The 20,258-nt window shown below is 35.4% G+C and overlaps 2 protein-coding genes, 7 non-coding genes and 2 pseudogenes across 11 annotated transcripts in view; 6 read left to right on the forward strand and 5 right to left on the reverse strand.

The window, feature by feature from the left end:
- Positions 1–583: 583 nt before the first annotated feature.
- Positions 584–2,361, reverse strand: C43D7.3 (annotated as a pseudogene). Its single transcript has one exon. A coding segment is annotated over exon 1 (1,778 nt).
- A 1,445-nt stretch (positions 2,362–3,806) lies between these two features.
- On the forward strand, positions 3,807–5,555 carry C43D7.1 (annotated as a pseudogene). The gene has a single exon. A coding segment is annotated over exon 1 (1,749 nt).
- Positions 5,556–6,041: 486 nt separating this feature from the next.
- Positions 6,042–7,236, forward strand: fbxb-65 (F-box domain-containing protein). Its single transcript, NM_075365.6, has 3 exons — positions 6,042–6,204; positions 6,250–6,375; positions 6,423–7,236. Exons 1-3 carry the CDS (start codon positions 6,119–6,121, stop codon positions 7,132–7,134), a joined length of 924 nt encoding a protein of 307 aa, NP_507766.1. The 5' UTR covers positions 6,042–6,118; the 3' UTR covers positions 7,135–7,236.
- A 1,596-nt stretch (positions 7,237–8,832) lies between these two features.
- C14B4.2 (Fmp27_GFWDK domain-containing protein) overlaps positions 8,833–20,258 on the reverse strand; it is a 30,315-nt gene continuing 18,889 nt past the window's right edge. The window contains exons 10-17 of the mRNA NM_075366.7: positions 18,314–18,848; positions 16,707–17,093; positions 15,854–16,058; positions 14,971–15,291; positions 13,280–14,064; positions 11,940–12,130; positions 11,402–11,656; positions 8,833–9,579 (exon numbers count right to left, since the gene is read on the reverse strand). Of these exons, the coding sequence (NP_507767.2) occupies positions 9,234–9,579; positions 11,402–11,656; positions 11,940–12,130; positions 13,280–14,064; positions 14,971–15,291; positions 15,854–16,058; positions 16,707–17,093; positions 18,314–18,848 (3,025 nt within the window). The 3' untranslated portion in view covers positions 8,833–9,233. The remainder of the gene's footprint in view (positions 9,580–11,401; positions 11,657–11,939; positions 12,131–13,279; positions 14,065–14,970; positions 15,292–15,853; positions 16,059–16,706; positions 17,094–18,313; positions 18,849–20,258) is intronic.
- On the forward strand, positions 16,284–16,365 carry C43D7.13. Its single transcript, NR_070226.1, has one exon. It is a non-coding gene; the product is annotated as an Unclassified non-coding RNA C43D7.13 (non-coding RNA).
- C43D7.19 lies at positions 16,284–16,365 on the reverse strand. The gene has a single exon (NR_070227.1). It is a non-coding gene; the product is annotated as an Unclassified non-coding RNA C43D7.19 (non-coding RNA).
- C43D7.17 lies at positions 16,444–16,493 on the forward strand. Its single transcript, NR_070229.1, has one exon. It is a non-coding gene; the product is annotated as an Unclassified non-coding RNA C43D7.17 (non-coding RNA).
- C43D7.16 lies at positions 16,444–16,524 on the reverse strand. Its single transcript, NR_070228.1, has one exon. It is a non-coding gene; the product is annotated as an Unclassified non-coding RNA C43D7.16 (non-coding RNA).
- Positions 17,315–17,366, forward strand: C43D7.18. Its single transcript, NR_070230.1, has one exon. It is a non-coding gene; the product is annotated as an Unclassified non-coding RNA C43D7.18 (non-coding RNA).
- Positions 17,315–17,366, reverse strand: C43D7.14. The gene has a single exon (NR_070231.1). It is a non-coding gene; the product is annotated as an Unclassified non-coding RNA C43D7.14 (non-coding RNA).
- On the forward strand, positions 17,525–17,673 carry C43D7.15. The gene has a single exon (NR_070232.1). It is a non-coding gene; the product is annotated as an Unclassified non-coding RNA C43D7.15 (non-coding RNA).

A 20,258-nucleotide genomic window follows, 5' to 3' on the forward strand; every position in this document is an offset into this window, starting at 1 on the left:
AAGATCAGGAGAAAAAACAATTCGCCAGAAATGTTATGTTTCTGTAATTTAACTTTGATATTGCTTATGAATAATTAAATACTACACGCTCTCCTCGTCCGCCAATGGGCCAGCGACTAGTTTGCTGGCGCGTTTCGCGTCTTTTTCTTCAATTTTCTTTCAATTCAAATCGATTTTTTTGATGATTTTTTCTTGTTTTACTTATTTAAACATTTCTTTAAGACTATTTATGTAATTTTTTTTGTTGAAATCTAGAAAGTAACACTTTTCATCGAATTTTGAGCTTCTTTCCGATTGATGAATCACTTTTTTTCGAAAATCTTAGGATTTCCTTATTTTTCCTCAAGAATTTGTTTCATCATATATTCCTCCTCTTTAAATTATTGTTAGATGTATTGCAGACGTTCTCTCATAGGGAAATCTGTGTTTTTCTGATTTCCGGAAATAATTTTTGTTTCAGTCGTTTAGGTTTCAACTCGAATATTTTCGTCAGAAAAAAAGCTTCCTTAACTTCCTTCAATCTTTTACGACTGCTTGAAAAATCAATTTATTAACTAATAACGATTATTTTACGAATTTCATTCTACAAAGTCTTCCCGCGGTCAAATTCGTAGTTGAGTCCCGAGAAGTGCTTCAACATCAGTTTTGTGCAAAGCTTGACGTCTTTTACGGATGCAAAATTATGCTCGATAGTATTGAACAGGGCATGAAAGGATTCAATGCCCTGCTCCGATGATCTTCCCCACGTTTTATGAATTTTCACATATTCCATGACATGTGCTGTGAGTAGATGCAGCTTGACTGTCACTCCCATATACGGATGAAGTTGTCTGATGTGATTTTTCAATGATTCGATAGTATCAGAGAGTTCTGCGATTTCTTCATCTGACAAGATGGCATTCCTGCTCGCTGCCATACACTTTGAAAAATCCAGACACAATTTCTTCATAAGAGCCATTTCGGGTGTTTTTGGAAATACAGCAAGCACTTTATCGATACTCTCAGGCTTCAGGAAGTTTCGAATCTATAATAATTTTTATTGTAATAATCAGTCAAAAATCGATGCTAAGGTTTTTAATTCTTAGTTTTTTCTATGTCAAATATTTCGTGTCTTTTTCAAGCTCAAATAGTTCTTATTCTCATATCCTCTTATTTCAATCGAATTTTACCTGATTTCCGTTCATTTGGCCATAGTATACTGATGGGTAGCATCCTACAGCCTTGAACACGGCTTCCAATGCTTTACGAGTTTGACCTGATGATTTCTTAAAAAGATTTTGAAGATGTTCCTTTTCCTGTTTCAGTTCTGCCAATTCGTTTGACTCTTTTCTCAAACTTTCCGAAATTTCCTCATTTGCTTCTGTGACAATTCCCAACATATCTTCTTCTGTAATATCTTCCCCTTCTTTGCATCTGAGGCATATTGTAGGCATTTTCAACGCTCGGTGCTTTTGATCATCTGTAAATAATGCTGAACAGATGGTGTGACAGACAGCTGGACAGTTGGAGCAGAAGAAAATTGGCTGATTCTGAAGAGGCTTCGGAAGAAAACTGACACAGCATAATGGTGAACTGCATGAGGCTGAAATATTCTTGGCTCCCTGGTTCTCAACTCCTACTTCATGAATTTCTTTCACTTTTCGTGAGATTTCAGCAGCTCGTTGTAAACCAGCTACCATGATCTCGCTTTTTTTTTTCATGTGAAATTACAGTATTCAAGAGAGACATCTGCTGGTTGTATGTATCCGGAAGATCTTCTGTACCAAAGTCGATTTTATTGGCTTCTGCATATAACTGATCTACAGCATAAGAAGTGACCACGCCCATCATGGAATGCACTGAAGGGAGGATTGAATCAGTTGGCTCAACATGGAGCAACGGTTCCAAACCATCTCGCTTCATCTGTGCCAGAGTTCTGGGGCGACCACTTTGGTCAAAACCGAATGTGCCGACGGTTGCCATATTTTGTCCGGACTTTGACCAAGACAAATCGCATTTCCAACAACCATCAAGAAGAGCCTGGCCACGGTGCTGATACATCGCTGATTCGAGTTTGCAATCGCCTACCAACTTCAGTCGTACATCTCTTGTTACCAATGTTCCATTTTCTGTGAAAGTAACTTGTTTCAATTCATCTAATTGTTTCAGTGTTGGACCAAGATACTTCTGAATGTTGTCGTGGTTGTCTTGACCCGTATACCATCCTACTACCAAAACTCCATGAGCACTGTTTGGTCGGTCGAAATTTTCGAATTCCAGGCACATTTTGGTAACACCAGATCCTGCGTCTAATGCAACTGAAATCACGATGTCTGACTTTGTTCCATCGTCGTATCCACTTCGTCCATGTAGGAAGCTCATCTCCAATCGTAGGGAGACAACTTTCTTTACATCTTTGCAATTTACGACAGGTGTTTGCCGTTGGATCTGGCGCCCATTGGTAATCAATGTTGTAGTCGAAACCAAAGTGATGTCATAATATTCATCAAGAGATACTTGTTTCCGTAAAAAATCCACGTCGCAACCCTAAAAAAACGTAAAAAAACGCGAAAAAGGGGCGGAGTCTGCACACTCGGCATTTATTGGAGGCTACTTGGCAGAATAAGAAAATCACACAAGAACATCAAGAAACATTTGAATATCATATTCAAACTAGCTGGAAACCGGTTTCGGCTGGTTTGAAAGCGCAGCTGGTGTTGATTGACAAACGCGCAAACTGTATGAAAACTAAAATCAATCAATTAGAAAGTCATTTCCAGTGTCCTTGTAGCAAGCCAGACAGCTGGTGCGCTAAGGTTGACCTAAACCGCTCTTCATATTCTGCACTACCCCCTCTAAAATCTTGTTGATTTTTTGCTTCCCCATATTTTATTGTCTCTGATTTTATATTTAACCCCTATTTATCCCCCTTTTTTGTTTTAATGTGTATCCTCTTGGGGATGTACATTATCTCTTTTTTTTCAATATTTAATCAATTAAAAATCAATTAAAAACCAAAAGAATCAAATGTAGTGGTTAAAGCAATTGTACTGTAAGCAGAAGATCGATGGTTCGGTTCCCACTGAGAGTTTCATGTATAGTTGTTGAATAAAATAATCAAATGATTCTAGGTGTTTCAGTGTGTCTGTAGTGTAGTGGTTAAAGCCTTTGTATTGTAAGCTGTAGGTCGATGGTTCGGATCCCGGTAGCGGTAAATGTCTAGATAAAGTTTCCAATGGGCTATACATACATACTACATACATGTACTATGCATACTACACATACTACTATACATACTATATACTATACATACTAATTGAAAGAACCACACAACATTATGTAACTCTGAAATAAAAATACTTTCCAAGAAGTAAGAAGAAGAAGAAGAAGTAAGTAAGAACAAAGAAGTAAAGAAGTAAAGAAAAAAACCTTATGGTTTTTTTCACCTGTCGGAGCAGATCAATGTTATGACTAAGTTGGACATATTTTTGCGGCGGCTTCCAGGCTATTTATTATCCACCTGACACTCTAAAACATCACTCAAGATGCATAATTGAAATTAGTATACCGCATGCTTCCAATTTAGATACTTACTATACTATACTATAATTAATATGATATTATAAATATTAATAAAAAAAACTTAATACTACAGTGCGTGACTATGCAACAAATTAAATTGGACCCATATTAAACCTGTTCTTTGGTATATAACATATTTCTGTTAGATTTCAATTAGCATCGATTTCCCATAACAGGTGATTTATTTGATTTTTTCCCGAATAACAAGAAATTTCTAGACTCATTTCAGCTATTATGAACACGACATGCACGCCTAACTTCAACTACTACGATTCACCTCAATTTCTATCTACAGGTATGCACATCGCTTCGGTAATTATCACACCAGTCCACCTACTCGGCTTATACTGTATTATATACAAGACCCCTTTGCAAACTCGTGCTCTCTTACGTCAGACAATGTTCCTTTCACGTTCATAAAATTGCTAGGCCCGTATATCAGTAGTATCCTAGCTCAAATATTCAATATCAGCATGACAAGAGGTGAAATTCCAAAAGCATGGTCAGAATCTATAGTCATACCGCTACCAAAATCTAGCAAGCCAAAAGATGCTCTTGACTTTCGCCCTATTAGTATCACGTCCAACATATGCCGCGTCTATGAAAGATGCATACTTACTAAACTAGAATCTTTCCTGAGTGATACTAAGTTTTGGAACAACAATCAACACGGTTTTCGCCCTATTAAATCAACTATCACAAATATGCTGGAATGCATGAATAACTGGACCAAAAACATAGATGAAGGAGCACAAACTGACGTTATATATCTAGATTTCTCAAAAGCTTTTGATAAAGTATCGCATGACATCCTTCTAGATAAGTTGACTTCAATTAAAATCAACAAACATCTGATACGTTGGCTCGATAGGTTCTTGACTAATAGATCGTTTAAAGTAAAAGTGGGAAACACACTTTCAGTACCTAAAAAAGCAGTGTGTGGGGTTCCACAAGGATCTGTTCTTTCACCGGTACTTTTCGGCATATTTGTCAATGAAATATCCGCAAATTTGCCTGTAGGAGTATACTGTAAACAATTCGCAGATGATATAAAATTATACGCAGCCACTCCAAAGAGTCAATCTCAAAATTCTCTCCAATCAGCAATTGACGTAGTTACCGATTGGGCACTCAATAATAAACTCCTTTTAAATCCCTCAAAAACTTTTCATTTAACCCTAGGAAAATGCAATACAAATTATACCTATTTTTTGAATGGACTCCCTATAAAAAAAGAAGTATCAACAAGGGACCTAGGATTCCTAGTGTCTGAAAAACTCGATTTTACGGACCACTGGAAAAAGACTATCAATCTCACTAAATACCAACTATTCCAAATCTTCAACACTTACTCTAGTAAAAGCGTAAAGTTTATGACATTACTCTATAAAACTTTCATAAGGCCTAGACTAGAATATGGCACAGTAATCACTAGTCCAATTAAGAAAAACGACTCAAAAGCTATAGAATCAGTACAAAACGCGTTTACGAGAAGGCTTTACAGTAGAATGAAAGGTAGATACATCAGACCAGATGACAAAGATTACAAATCGGCCTCGGAAAGAAATGAATTATTTAAGCTCTCAACGTTAGAAAATAGAAGATTAGCAATTGATAAAAAACTCATATCCCACATGATGACTGGGAAAATAGGTCTTGAAACGTCTGAATTTTTCAACTTTACTGAAAATACACGTACACGTTCGAAATACAAATTCTCTTGGAGCAAGTGCAAAACTAGAATTAGGCGGCATTTTGTTATTAATCGTACCTTAAGTACGCAACTAAACAATTTTTTACACGATACAACCGATCATAAGCTCTCCTTAACTTCTGCTCTTCAAATGTCCAGTTTCCCTATCCTCTTCATCTTCACCCCCCTTTCCCAATTTTTTTTTCTTCTATTATTTGTATTTGTCTTCTGTTTTTTGTTGTTTTTATATTTATGTAATTGGTTTTCATCACGTCTCCGAGAGAGCGTAATAAATAAATAAATAAATAAATTTCTAAGAGCTGTATTTGTAATATATCTTATATTTTTTAATGAATACATTTAAATTGTTATAATATATTTGTATTGAGGTATGATCCTTTATTCCATGTTTTGCTGATGGATATACATTTCAAGCCGGTAGGAGACTCACTTCTTTATTTTAATTTTTCTAAATGGCAACGCTCATGATACTATTATTACTATCAATTAATACTATTAATATTATAATATGAATACTAGTAATATTATTAATACTATTAATTAATACTATTTATACTACATATTAATGCCACTATTTATATTAAGTATTAATACTATCAATACTATTAATGATATTATTAGCTGATACTATTAGTTTTAGCATCTTTTTTTCCCCCAAAAATCTTTTATGAAGATCTCCTAATTTCGTTTGTACTGTGCAGGCACCCTATCTAGCAGTTGATGGAAAATCCTTTAATTATATCGATTAGATGACGTCACCTTCTATCATCCGACAGGTGCGACAATCACTTTCCACCTGCCACGTATTCCTGTCTCATTCACTATTCCCATTCTCCCACATTAATGACTACTACCACCTCCTTCCCAATTCTCCATCTACCTGCAAAGTCTCTGAAACGTGCCATCTGCTGTCTGACTCCAGAGGAAATGTAAGACATATACCTACAAACCTCTACAAACATTTCCATTTCCAGAATCAAGTTCTCTCTGATCTCAAAATGCACAAAACGTGCTGCTGAATCGTTGAATCTTCAGTATGACATACATTGGATCAAATTCGAAGAATTTGTTAGCATAGATTTGCGCAGAAGTAAAAGTTTGTGAGTTTGCATCCTGTCTAACAAATTATAAAACAAAATCTTTGCAGAATAAAATGGAACCCTCTGGAAGTCGAATTGAGAAAGCTTATTGATCATATCAAGTCTGTGTTCCACACGAATAAACTCGAAGTTTTGATTATTCAAAGCGACAATCACGATTGGAAGTCGGTTCATGAAGCTCTTGACGGCCTGGATTGCTCTAGGACAGGGCTGGAAGTCCAGTCTCAGAATAGATACCTCCAGAAAATTATCAATAAATTCTCCAAAAGAGATCTTGATCTGATCGTATCCAGCTCCACTTGGTATCATCCAATCTTGAGCTCAAACCGCAAATACTTAACACTTACCGCCGGCTTTACAGACCTACTCTGTGTGAATTGTAAATATTTAATCGTGCAACAACCAGTCACTGCACGAGACTTGAACTTGATGCTAAAACACTGGATAAAAGGAGCATATTTATCAGTTCACCAGCTAGAGGTCGCAGTCAATTCTCGAATAAGATTTGATGACGTTTTCAAAAACGTGGAGTACACGGAGATATGTATCCTTGAAGAAATGTGGGCAGCGGGGATCAATTTGAACTTTGCAGACGGAAGAAATATTTATCGATTTGATGGAGAACGGGCAATTGTTGTCCAAGAAGATCGACGTACGTTAGGGGGTGATTTTTTTAATTTACTTTTTTCTTTGAATTTTTTTTCTGAAAATTTCAGAAAATTTCAGAGTTTTCAGAAACTTATGAATATGTTTTTATAACTTTCTGGAAATTTTCGGGAATTTTTAGAATTTTCGGAAAACGCTGGAAATCTTTTAAAGTTTAATTTTGTTTTTTTTGTGTTGATATAAATTTTGTAACTCTATTTCTAAAACTGACATTTTACTAAAGCTACAGTACCCAACAGTACCACTTTTTTGGCGCATTTGGCACAAAATTCAAAATTTCATTTTTCAGGAAACTTGATTCAAACTCTCAAATTGTATAAATAAACTCATATTTTTTAATCGGAGGGTTTTTGGAAACATAGATTTTCAGGAGCATTCTGGAATTTTCTGTGAATTTTTGAAAATTTAAAAAAATTATAGAATCTCCAGAAACTTTCGAAAAATTCTGTAATTTTTTTAAAAATTTATGAAATTGTTTGGACATTTTTTTTTGTATATCTACGAAAATTTCAAAAAAATTCCTCAATTACCAGAAATTTTTGGAAATTTCTGAAACTATCTGAAAAATTAAAAAAAGTCCACAATTGTCAGAATATTCTAAAATTTTCTGGAAATCTTTTAGAAATTTCTCAAAATTCTGGTATTTTCTGTGATTTTCAGAAAATTTCAGAGTTTTCAGAAACTTATGAATATTTTTTTATAACTTTCTGGAAATTTTCGGGAATTTTTAGAATTTTCTGAAAACGCTGGAAATCTTTTAAAATTTAATTTTGTTTGTTTTTTTTGTGTTGATATAAATGTTGTAACGCTATTTCTTATTTGTATCCCTCGGAGTGCCAAAAACTGACATTTTTCTAAAGCTACAGTACCCCACAGTACCACTACCTAAATCTACTACACTTGAACGTTTTTTGGTGTTTTTGGCTCAAAATTCAAAATTTCATTTTTCAGGAAGCTTGATTGAGACTCTAAAAATGTAGAAAAAATTTATATTTTTAGGAGCATTCTGGAATTTTCTGTGAACTTCGTGAAATTTTTGAAAATTCTAGAAACTAAAGAAACTTTTGAAAACTTCTGGAATTTACTGAGAATCTATGAAATTGTTTGGAAGTTTTTTCCTGGAATTTTTGGGAATTTCAGAAAAACTCCTCAGTTACCTGACAATTTTTCAAATTTCTAAAATCTTCTGGAACTTTTTCTGAAATTTCTGGAAATTTTAAAATTTTCTGTAAATTTCTGAAACTATCTGAAAAATTCAAAAAAGTCCACAATTGTCAGAAAATTCTGAAAATTGCTGGAAATTTCTAGAAATTTCTGGAAATTCTTAAATTTTCTGTAATTTTCAAAAAATTACAAAATTTCAAAAAATTACAGAAAATTCGAGAAAAAATTTTTTCAAAAAATTTTATAAAATTTTCTGAAATTTTTTTTTGGATATCTACGTAAATTTGTGAAAATTCCAAAAATTTCTGAAACTTTTGAAAAAGTGTGGAACTCTTTGGAAATTTTTGAAATTTCTGTCAATTTTCTGTCAATTTCTGGAGTTTTTTTTTTAATTTCTAGAATTTTCGTACTTTTCTGGAAATTTACGATAATTTCAAAAACGTTCTACAGTTCGCAGAAATCTCTGAAATTTTCTTTTTAAAAAATTGGATTTAAAAAATTCTGTAAATTTTTTGTACATTTCAGAAAACTCCGCAACTGCCAAATATTTCGTCGGCAAAATTCCGTTTGCTTTTTATTTTTTCTGAAATAATCCAATTTTTAGAAAAATATTAACTAAATCAATAGTTTAGTCTTGAAAAATACTTTATTCATATTTGTAAAAAAAATTTAAAATTAAAAAAAAAATCAAAAATACATAGAAACAAAATAAAATGAATGTCATGAAATCATTGTGTGGGGGGTATAATATTACAATTACAGTAACCCGTTACAGTAGTAAAAGTGGGCGGAGCAATGTTAGATGAGCAAGTTAGTGGAGTTAGTGGTTAGGTTAGTTGGTAGTGAAAACAATTTTTAGGAAATGGTGGATTACTCGGTAAAATATTATGTGTATTGTGTGTATTTATAAAATATCAAAAATTGAAAAAAAAATCAATAAATTTTCGAAAATTTTCGAAAAAAAAAATTTCAAAATTTTTTTATTCGAACAAACCCAAAATTATTGATTTTTTTAAAATTTTTCAAGCTCAAAGTTGTTCACTAAATCTAGACAAGCTTGATCCATACATCGTAGGCGTTCTAGTCCGGCTCATAGGCTTCTTAGGGCTCCTGAACGAGCCCAGCGGGATCTTCGATCTCTGGAATCCGCCGGCTTTGCTCGAAAATTGCAGAGGGCTTCCGAAATCTGGCACCGTGCCAAAATCTAGTGACGTCAGTGAGGATTGACTTCCGAACGATCGAAGATCCAAATTTGAGATGGCATTTTTGACTTGGAGCTTCTTCATCACCAGATCGTTGGAGGATGGCATTCGTTGGATGGGCATTGTGAGCACCGGGCGTGGAGCACAAATTGTTTGAACTTTTTGTTTTAGTCTGCAAAAAAACTGGTAAAATTTCATGGTTTTCACAGGAAATTTGGCGAAAATCGGTCAAAAATGAGACTTTTTCGAGTTTTTTTCTAAATTCTTGAATTCCCCGTGCAAAACTACCCCGATCCCCCATATTCCAGAATTTTTGTGCAAAATTCCGTCAAATCAGGTGTCAGGTTCGCAAACACCGGGCTACAGTGGCCCAATGCACCAGATTTGACGACAAACTGCACTAAAATTCAGAAAACGTGGGACCAGGGGTTATTTGTTATGAGAAGTTCAAAAATCAACTCGAAATTCAAAATTTTATGAGTTTGGGCCAAGTTTTGGGCCTCTATTTTTGAAAATCCGGCTTTTTTGGGTTTTTTTAAAAAAGAAATGTTGAACCTCCGATCTAATTTTCGGAATCCCCGTGAAAAACTACCTCGATCCCTCAGTCTTCAGGCTATTTGTGCAAAATTCCGTCAAATCAGGTGTCAAGTCCGCAAACACCGGGCTACAGTAACCCAAGACACACTAAAATTCTGAAAACGTGGGACCATAGGCTATTTGTTATGGGAAATTCAAAAAATTCACATGATTTCAATAAACGTTGCAGTTTGGGCCAAGTTTTGGGCCTCTGTTTCCAAAAATCCGGCTTTTTTTGGGCTTTTTGTTTAGAAATTTTGAAATTCCGATCTAATTTTCGGAATCCCCGTGCAAAACTACCTCGATCCCCCAGTTTTCGAAAATTTTGTGCAAAATTCCGTCAAATCGGGTGTCAGGTCCGCAAACACCCAGCTACAGTAGCCCAAGACACCGGATTTGACGACAAATTGCACTAAAATTTTGAAATCGGGGGGCCAGGGGATATTTGTTATGGGAAATCCAAGAATCAACCTGAAATTTGAAAGTATCTGAGTTTGGGCCAAGTTTTCTGACTCCATTTTTAAAAGTTTGACTTTTTTGGGGTTTTTTTTCGGAAATTTTGAAATTCCGAGTAAATTTTCGAATTCCCCGCGTAAATCTACCACGATCCCCCAGTTTTCAGATTTTTTGTGCAAAATTTCGTCAAATCAGGTGTCAAGTCCGCAAACACCGGGCTACAGTAACCCAAGACACCGGATTTGACGCTAAAGTGCGCTAAAATTTTGAAAATTGAGGGTTAAGGGTTACTCGTTGTGGGAAATCTAAAAATTAACTTGAAATTTGAAAATTTCTGAGTTTCGGCCAAGTTTTGGGCCTCTGTTTTTGAAATTCCGGATATTTTGGGCCTTTTTTCTGAAAATTTTGAAATTTCGATCTAATTTCCGGAATCCCCGTGAAAAACTACCTCGATCCCCCAGTTTTCAAAAGTTTTGTGCAAAATCCCGTCAAATCGGGTGTCAAGTCCGCAAACACCGAGCTACAGTAGCCCAAGACACCGGATTTGACGCAAAAGTGCACTAAAATTCTGAAAATTAAGGGTTAAGGGTTATTCGTTGTGGGAATTCCAAAAACCAACTCGAAATTTAAAATTTTTAAAGTTTGGGCCAAGTTATGGGCCTCTGTTTTTAAAAATCCGGTCTTTTTGAGCCTTTTTTTGAAAAATTCGAAATTCCGAGTTAATTTTCGAGCTCCCCGTGCAAAACTACCTCGATCTCCCACTTTTAAAATTTTTTTTGCGAAATTTCGTCGAATCAGGTGTCAAGTCCGCAAACACCGAGCTACAGTAACCCAATGCACCAGATTTGACGAAAAAGTGCACTAAAAAGGTTAATAGGGGTAATTTGGTATGAGAAATCCGAATTTTGATATAGTTTCACACCAAAAAATGCAAATTTCCCCGAAAACAGCCAAAAACTCACTTTGCCAAATAGATATTCCTGTCCCGACAGATGATAAAATCGGTTCGAACAATTCCCTCTTCAGCCATTTCCAGCTCGTCCTCCAATTCCTCAAACTCTGCCAATTCTTCCTCTTCACGAATTGCGTAGGCGATGTGCTCCAGCTTTAGCTCATTTTCGAGCTCTTCCTCCACTTTTCCAACTTTTTCTTCGATTTCTGTAAGGTGGTCCGACTCGAAGAAGCTGTGCGAGGCGGTGTCGATTTGTAGCGGGGTTCTGGAAGTTTTTACAGATTATTTTTGGGATTTTGAGTCAATTTTTGAATTCTACATGTCAAAATTTGCCTGCACCCCTATTTTTAGAATTTTTGTGCAAAATTTCGTCAAATCCGGTGTCAGGTCCGCAAACACCGAGGTACAGTACCCCAGGGCACCTGATTTTACGCAAAAATGCACAAAAGTAACGAAAATTGGTGAACAGAGGTAATTTTCTACGGGGATTTCGAATTTCGGCATGATTTTCTATGAAAACTGAATTTAAGCCCATATTTTCAGCTCACCTCGGCCTACTCGGCTTAGAGTTCAGATCTTCACTTGAGCTTCTGCTCACGTATCCGATATCTGTGTCTGATAGGTCTGCGCTTTCTTTGCTGTATTTTCCATGTCTGAATTGTACCAGAGCCTCGTACAATGAGCCATCCGACGACTTCTTTTTTGTTTTTTTGGGATTTTTGGAAATGTGGGTTGAGTCCTGAAATTTTTGTAGGAATTAGTTAATTTTTGGGAATTTACATTGAATTTTTTCTAAATTTTTACGTCAATTTTCAAATTCTACGCCTCAAATTACCCTCAAATTCAATTTTTCACAGCTTTGGTGCAATTTTGCGTCAAATCCGGTGCGCTGGGTTACTGTACCCTGGCGATTGCGGACCTGACACCTGATTTGACGGAATTTTGCACTAGAGTTATGAAAAATGAGGGTTAGGGGTACTTTTACATGAGGATTTCGAAAATTTGGGTGAAAATTTCAACATTTCAAGTTTGAAGATATAAAAATTTAGGATTAAAAAAATTGATTTTTTTTGAATTTTTTGAAAATTTAAAATTTGCATAACTTTGCCAAATTTTGAGATTTTTTCAAGATTTTTAAACCAAAAATTGCCAAATTATCTGAATTTTTCATAATTTTAACAAAAATACAAAAATAATCAAAGTACAGTAGCACAGAACATTTTCTTGGCGGGACCCAAAATTTCAAAAAAAAAATTTTTTTTTTGGAAAATTAAAATGCTCATAACTTTGCCAATTTTTGAGCTTTTTTCTAGATTTTTGAACCAACTTTTGAGAAATTGTTTGTTTTCTACACACTTCATTATAAAATTTTAAAAAACATCAGCCTACAGTACCCAGGAGATTTTCGCGACAGGACCCAAAAATTCAAAAAAAAAATTACTCAAAAATTTCAAATGCTCGTAACTTTGTCAATTTTTGAGATTTTTAGCCCATTTGAAAGTTAATGAAAGCCACACTTTTCAGTTTTCAAACATAATAATTCAAAACTGTAAAAATCATCAAATTACAGCAACCCAGAACATTTTCTTGGCGGGACCCAAAAATTCAAAAAAAAAATTCTTGAAAAATTCAAATGCTCATAACTTTGTGAATTTTCAACCTTTTTTGTTTATTTTATTTTCTCAAATCATGCCGAAATGCACCTTTACTTCAATTTGTCTCTAGCAAATTAAAACTACAGTACCACCTGGAGTTTTCGTGGCGGGACCCAAAACCTTTAAATTCATTTATTTTTCACCGTTTTTCTCGCATTTTTCTGTCTTTTTCGCGATATTTTCAGAAGGACTTTTTCGCGATATTTTCAGATTTTTTAAATTCCAACACCCACCTGCACCAACGGCACTGCTCCTCTGACCCCTTGCACCAAATTCACCAGCTCCCCGTAGTTGAACAAAGAAATCGGGGAGTTCTCAAATTTCTCCGAAATTTCCACAAATTTCTCATAGATTTGGCTGGAAATGTCCAAATTCCAGCGGATTTCCTGGAGATCACTGATATATTTTAGGCCAATCAGAATTTCATCCGCGTCAAGCGATGACGTCATCCACCGATCACGGAGCATCGTTGCAAATGTCTTAAAATTCTGGAAATCCACTTGTGCTCCGCCCATTTTTGCCAGTTTTGTGGTGAAATTGAGCCAAAGATAGTTGGTGCCAAATGGCGGGAGCCGGTCGGTTTTCGAATTGGAATCCCTGGTGAAAAGCCCCAGGGAGCAGATTTTCGGGGCTCCGGGGCGCTCAGAATGCGAATTTTGTAAAATTTCTGACTTTTCCGCCAAACTGAGCACAAACGTGGAAACCACGTGGCACTCCTGCTCGGCCACTATTGAATCCATGTTGACGAGCACGCCGAGCACCGTAATGAGCACAATCTGGGCTCCGATAGGCCCGGTATTGCACACCGCCCACGCAGTTAGCTTAAGCACGTGGCAGTCCACTACATGGCACGATATATTGATCCATTTAGAATCCACGTGACAATCTTGGATATTTGACCAATTTCCTTTTAGGATGGAGCTTCGTTTGCAGAAAATCGATAATTTTTGGAGATTTTCCACATCTAACTTGCTGTGAATGTTTGTGGAGTGGATGGTGAGGTTTGTAGAGGAGTCGCCTGGAAATATCGATTTTTTTAGGAAATTGGCTTAAAAAATTGGAAAGTTCAGAAAAAACCACATTAAGACCTAAAAAATTGACAACTTTTGGGTCCCGTCGCGAAAACCGCCGGGGTACTGTAGTTTTTAAAGTTTTAAATGAATTTTTTGTTAGAAACATTAAAAACTGAGTTGTTTTGTAACGTGATATGGAAAACCTGTAAAATCGCAAAAATTGAATTTTTAGCGAATTTTTGAAAAAAATTTATTTTCGAAAAAATTGAAATTTTCAAAAAATCATAACTTTGTCAATTTTTAAGATTTTTTGCTGCATTTAGTTTTAAAAAGAATAAAAATTTACAAATTTAGAGTATACAACAGTTAACTAACTGAAAATGCAAATCTACAGTACCCCGAGACTTTTCCTGACGAGAGTCAAAGTTTAAAAAAAATTTTTTTTTTTTTTGAAAAACTGAAATTTTCAAAAATTCATAAATTTGTTAAATTTTGAGATTTTTTCCTGAAACTTGTTTTAAAACATCAATAATTGTCTTATTTGCACGGTATAAATCATGAAATTTGATAAAATCTGAATCTACAGTACCCCGAGACTTTTCCTGGCGGGAGCCAAAAATTCAAAAAAAAATTTTTTTTTTAATTTATTAAAATTTTAATTTTCAAAAATTCATAACTTTGTTAAATTTTAAGATTTTGAGCTGATTTTTGTCTTAAAATGTTTTAAAATATTTCAAATCATGTGGTTTTACAATATCTCCAATTTAATGTTTTTGGCTACAAAAATCTGGGTTTTTCGTGGCGGGACCCAAATAATTTCCAAATTGACTTAATTTCTTCAATTTTCGAGCTACTAACCTGATTTTTTTTGCATTTTCTTTTAAACTACCTTAAATTTTACAAAAACTTACCCAGAACATGTCCAGAAGCCGTCAAAGATTCACAATTGACACTAATCACCCGGCAGCTCTCAATCTCCGCGTTATAAATGCTCAGTTCACCGCACTCCACACAAATCTTTTCTACGTTTCGAATTTTCTCATTTTGCAGTGAAATACTCTCCCGAGCAAATAATTCGACGTATTTAAAGTTGCCAAGTTGTCCTTTTACAACCATTTTAGTGGATTCGCAGGCAAGCTCCGAGCTTGGAGAGGAGCCGAGGATATTTCCATTGATACGGACAATTCCTTCACGGGATTTGATGAAAAGCTTCTTTTCCAGGAATAGGGTACCTAAAATGAGAAAAATTGGAACTCAAAGATGAAAAAAATTAAATTTAAAAAAATTTTTTGAAATTTTTTTTTGAAATTTTTTTCCGAATCTTTTTTTCGAAAATTTTTTTTGAAGTTTTTTTTTTCGGAATTTTTTTCTTCAGTTTTTCTAGAAGGTCACTGACTCTGTATTCGAAAAATAATAACTTTTTTGCAAGCGTTGTAGATCAAGTTTTATACAGTCAGTCCGTGGTCTTCAACTTTTGGATTAAAAATTTGCCAAAGAGGCCATTTTCAAATGAGAAAACTTTTTTTTTTTGGAATTTCATCTACATTTTTGAATTTTTCACCTCAAACTACCCCTAGGAGCTTTTTTTCAAGAATTTAGTGCAAAATTCCGTCAAATCAGGTGTCAGGTCCGTAAACACCGAGGTACAGTACCCCAAATGCACCGGATTTTACGCAAAAATGTACTAAAAATCTGACAATTGTTGTTTAAGGGTAATTTACTACGGGGAATCCGAATTTTTAACTCAAATTTCGAAAATATTGAGTTTTAAACCACTATTCAAGCACTTTTTACCTTCAATATTCAAATCTTCAGTGACAATTGTGGTCGTATCCTCCCCGTCGCAAGCTTCAAGTCTTAGAATTGTTTCAGTCAGAATTTCGAACGAGTTGCACTGAATTTCATCGATTCGGACCACGGAATACATTTCAAATGAGATTGAGGCGTCTGGGAGCATCATATAAGTGGATTCCAGGTTGCCGGAGCCAACTATTGTGACCTGGAACTTGTTATTTTTTAGATGACCGTGCAGAACTTGGAATAAGCTTTTTGAGAGGTTTCATTTAAGTATAATCATGACTTGGCTGGCCTAGAAATTAAAAAATTTTAAAAAAATTAATATCTAGGCCACCAACTTTAAATGCTCATAACTTTGCTCAAAATCAACTGTTTTTGATGATTTAAACTACTATGTAGTCTACACAAAAATACGAACAATTTTGGGGTTATTAATTTTTGGTGGCCTAGAAAATTCAAAATTGGGATTCCTAGGCCACCAACTTTAAGTGCTTATAACTTGGCTCAAAATCAACTTTTTTTGATGAATTAAACTACAATATAGTCCACAGAAAAAAAAAACGAACAATTTTGGGGTAATTAATTTTTGGTGGCCTAGTAAATTTAAAAATTGGTTTTCTAGGCCACCAACTTTAAAGGATCATAACTAAGCTCAAAATAAATATTTTCAAATTTAGCCAAAACTTATTAATTGCTAATTTTTAACTTAACAAATTTTGCGCATTTAATTTATGGTGGCCTAGAAATTTCATAAGTATGATTTCTAGGCCACCAACTTCAAATGCTTGTAACTTGGCTCAAAATCAATATATTTTAAATCTGCAAAAGCCTATGTTACCTAATAACTAACCATTTTCACATTTCCAGCAAATCTAATCCGATTGCACATCACATTTCCATCCAGAAGCACCTGCACATGCTCACAATTCGAAGTCACCAGAATCGTATTTGCAATAACTTCCGCATTCTGATAAACCGCAAAAGTCGGAGCAACATGTGGTGCTCCATCGGCTCCCAGGAGTACTTCAAGACGGTCCACCTGCATTTGGCACCCGATTCCGACGGACTGCTGAGCCGCACAGCCCACTGAGAGCTCTTTGGACTCATCGATGACGTCACTGGAGATCAAGAGATCCGTTTTGGCGGAGAATACAAGACGTTTATCGATGGATAGATTTTGCACATTTCGAATTGCCACGTTGAGCCGGTTGGCACACAGGTCCATCGATTTTTTTGCCTGAAACATTCTTTATTTTAAATGTTTTAAAAATGTTGGTTATTAGCCAAGTTATGGGGCATTGAAGTTGGTAGCCTAGAAAACCACATTTTTGGGTTTCTAGGCTACCATAACGGAAGCTTGATAAACTACAATTAACAATCAGATTTGCTTTTGCAGAATCGAAAAATAATGGTTTTGAGCAATGTGATGGCGTTTTGAAGTTGGTGGCCTAGAAACTCAAATTTTGGTTTTCTAGGCCATCAACTTTAAATCATCATAACTTGGCTCAAAGTCGAGATATTTAAATTTAGTAAAAACTACATGAAAGCTATGAAAATTGCGAACAAATTTGGGTAATTTATTTTTTGGTAGCCGATCAGCCCAAAATTTGGATTTCTAGGCCACCATCTTTGAGAGCTCATAACTCGGCTCAAAATGAAGGTTTTTGAATTTCGAAAAATTAAATCTAACGTCCCGAACATTGTGAACAATTTTGAGTAATTCAATTTTTGGTGGCCTAGAAACCCAAAATTTGGATTTCTAGGCCACCAACTCCAAACGTGCTTAACTTGATTCAAAATCAAGGAATTGAGATATTTTAGCGCAAATCAAACACCTAAAAAACACTGTGAACAACTTTGGGTAATTTAAGTTTTGGTGGCCTAGAAACCCAAAATTTGGTTTTCTAGGCCACCAACTTCAAACCATCATAGCTTGGCTCAAAAACAAGGATTTTGGGGAGGTTTACCGCAAATCAAACACCTAGAAAACACTGTGAACATTTAATGGGTATTTAATTTTTGATGGCCTTGTAACCCCGAAATGTGGATTTCTAGGCCACCAACTTTTAGTCATCATAACTTGGCTCAAAAACAAGGTTTTTGAATTTTGAAAAACAATTCGAACGCCAACAAAAATACGAACATTTTAGAGATACTTAATTTTTGGTGGCCTAGAAACCCCGAAAGCTGGATTTCTAGGCCACCAACTTTGAAAGCTCATAACTCGGCTCAAAATCGAGATTTTAGGAATTTGAGAAATCCAATTTAATGTCCCGAGCATTGTGAACAGTTTCGAGTTATTTAATTTTTGGTGTCCTAGAAACTCCGAAATCTGGATTTCTAGGCCACCAACTTCAAACCATCATAACTTGGCTCAAAATCAATACTTTAAAGTTCTGTAAAATCCATTAGATTTACACTGTTATTTTCTATGAATTCAGCACAAAAAAAACCAACCTTAATACTTCCGCCAAGCTTAGTCCACTCCTTGGAAACCGCCAGCAGCTTCATTGAATTTTTCGACTCCATAAGTCCCTCATCATTCACAAAATTTCTCAGCTTAATATCCATAGATTCCACAGCATAAATTCGATTCGTATTCTCCAAAATTCCGTCACCAACAATTTCCAGCACATCTGACGCCAAAATTCCATTATTTTGAAGCAACTGGCCAATATGAATAAACAAATGTTTCACATGGTTCTGCTTATTTTCCACATTCGTTAGCCGCCCCTCGTGCACAAAAATCGGCGTCAAAATGTTGACTTCCAGGCCGGAAAATCGTATTTGTCCGCGGTGCACGAATGTCGTCGCACAAATTATTCCCTCACATTTTACAGTGGATTTTTGGTTGAGATTTTTCAAGTCGCCGAGAGGTTCCAGGTTATCATTTGCCATCGACAAAATTACAGACTCTTTTTCGGTGTACAGGGCTCCACAGTTGAGCAAAACGTTGAACTCCTCTTTTTTGTAGGACTCGATTCCGTTTAGGCTGAAATTTTTTAATTTTAAAAATTGTTAGTTAGTTTGTTTGCTTGTCTGTCTGTCTGTCTGTCTAGTTGCTTACCTACAGTGCCGGCCAATATTCTATTCGTTTTCGGGTTTTCGGTGATTTGCTTGAGTTGTTCAAACATGTGTAACTCAAAAACTATAACAGCTAGTAAAATACTTTCAATTAACAAAATGTTGCCGGTTAATTTATCTTCATTTTCCATGTTGCCAAATTTTCATAACGTTGTTGAGGAAAAAGTTATAGCAGCTGACACCCGGCGGGTTGGTATTTTGACAAAAATTGTTAAGTGACCCACAACTTTATAACTAGATGTTTTCATAAAATAAAGTTTGTCAAGAAAATAATCTCCACAAATTTTGCTACATTCTACAATTTGTTTCTTTGTTACAAAGCGCCCAGGAACATGTATACGAAATGTTAAACCTACAATAGAAGGGTAAGAATTTACAACATCTTCTCATAATGCATGCAATATTTTTGAAATCAAATTCTAAGTTGAAAAACTTTTATATACGTTAAAACTATTCGCATTTTAAGTTTTTCATGTGAAAACTGCTCTGTGAAAAATTTGAATTCAATTTTCAGAACATGCTTAAAATTTTGAAATTTGTGCTTCATTTTTAATTGTTTTTATAGAATCTCCTGGTCTATTTGTAACAAAATAGCACATTGCAAACCGTAAAACGCTTTATGGAAATTGTTTTCTCATTAAACTTTGTTTCTTTAAAACATCTAGTTTCAAAGTTGTGAGTCATTTAGAAATTCAAGTCAAAAACGGACCCGCCGGATGTCAGCTGCTGTAATTATTTTTGGAGCAGAGTTGTACTATTTTTACAAAATAAAAAATGTAGAAAAAGTAGTAATCAGCAACATTTTGTTTGTTTAAAATATTTTGCTAACTGTTATAGTTTTCGAGTTACACGTGTTTGAACAACTCAAGCTAATCACCCACAAACCGAAAACGAATAGAATATTGGCCGGTACTGTACCTACCTACCTACCTACCTACCTACCTACCTACCTACCTACCTACCTACCTACCTACCTACCTACCTACCTACCTACCTACCTACCTACCTACCTACCTATTTACCTACCTCCCTACCTACCTGTCTACCTACCTACCTACATGTCTGTCTCTGCCTGTCTGTCTGTTTCTCTGGTTGTCTGCCTAACTACGTACCTACCTACCTACCTATTCACTCACCTGATTACCTACCTACCTATCTACCTACCTACCTACGCCTCTCGGTATTTTTGTCTGCATCTCTGTTTGTCTTTCCATCTGGCTACCTACCTACCTAACTTCCTACCTACCTACCTACCTGCCTACCTCTACCTACCTGCCTGCCTACCCACCTACCTACCCACCTACCTATCTACCAATTT

The sequence above is a fragment of the Caenorhabditis elegans genome, chromosome V, assembly GCF_000002985.6.
Source record: "Caenorhabditis elegans chromosome V".
In the NCBI taxonomy this organism is placed as follows: domain Eukaryota; kingdom Metazoa; phylum Nematoda; class Chromadorea; order Rhabditida; family Rhabditidae; genus Caenorhabditis; species Caenorhabditis elegans.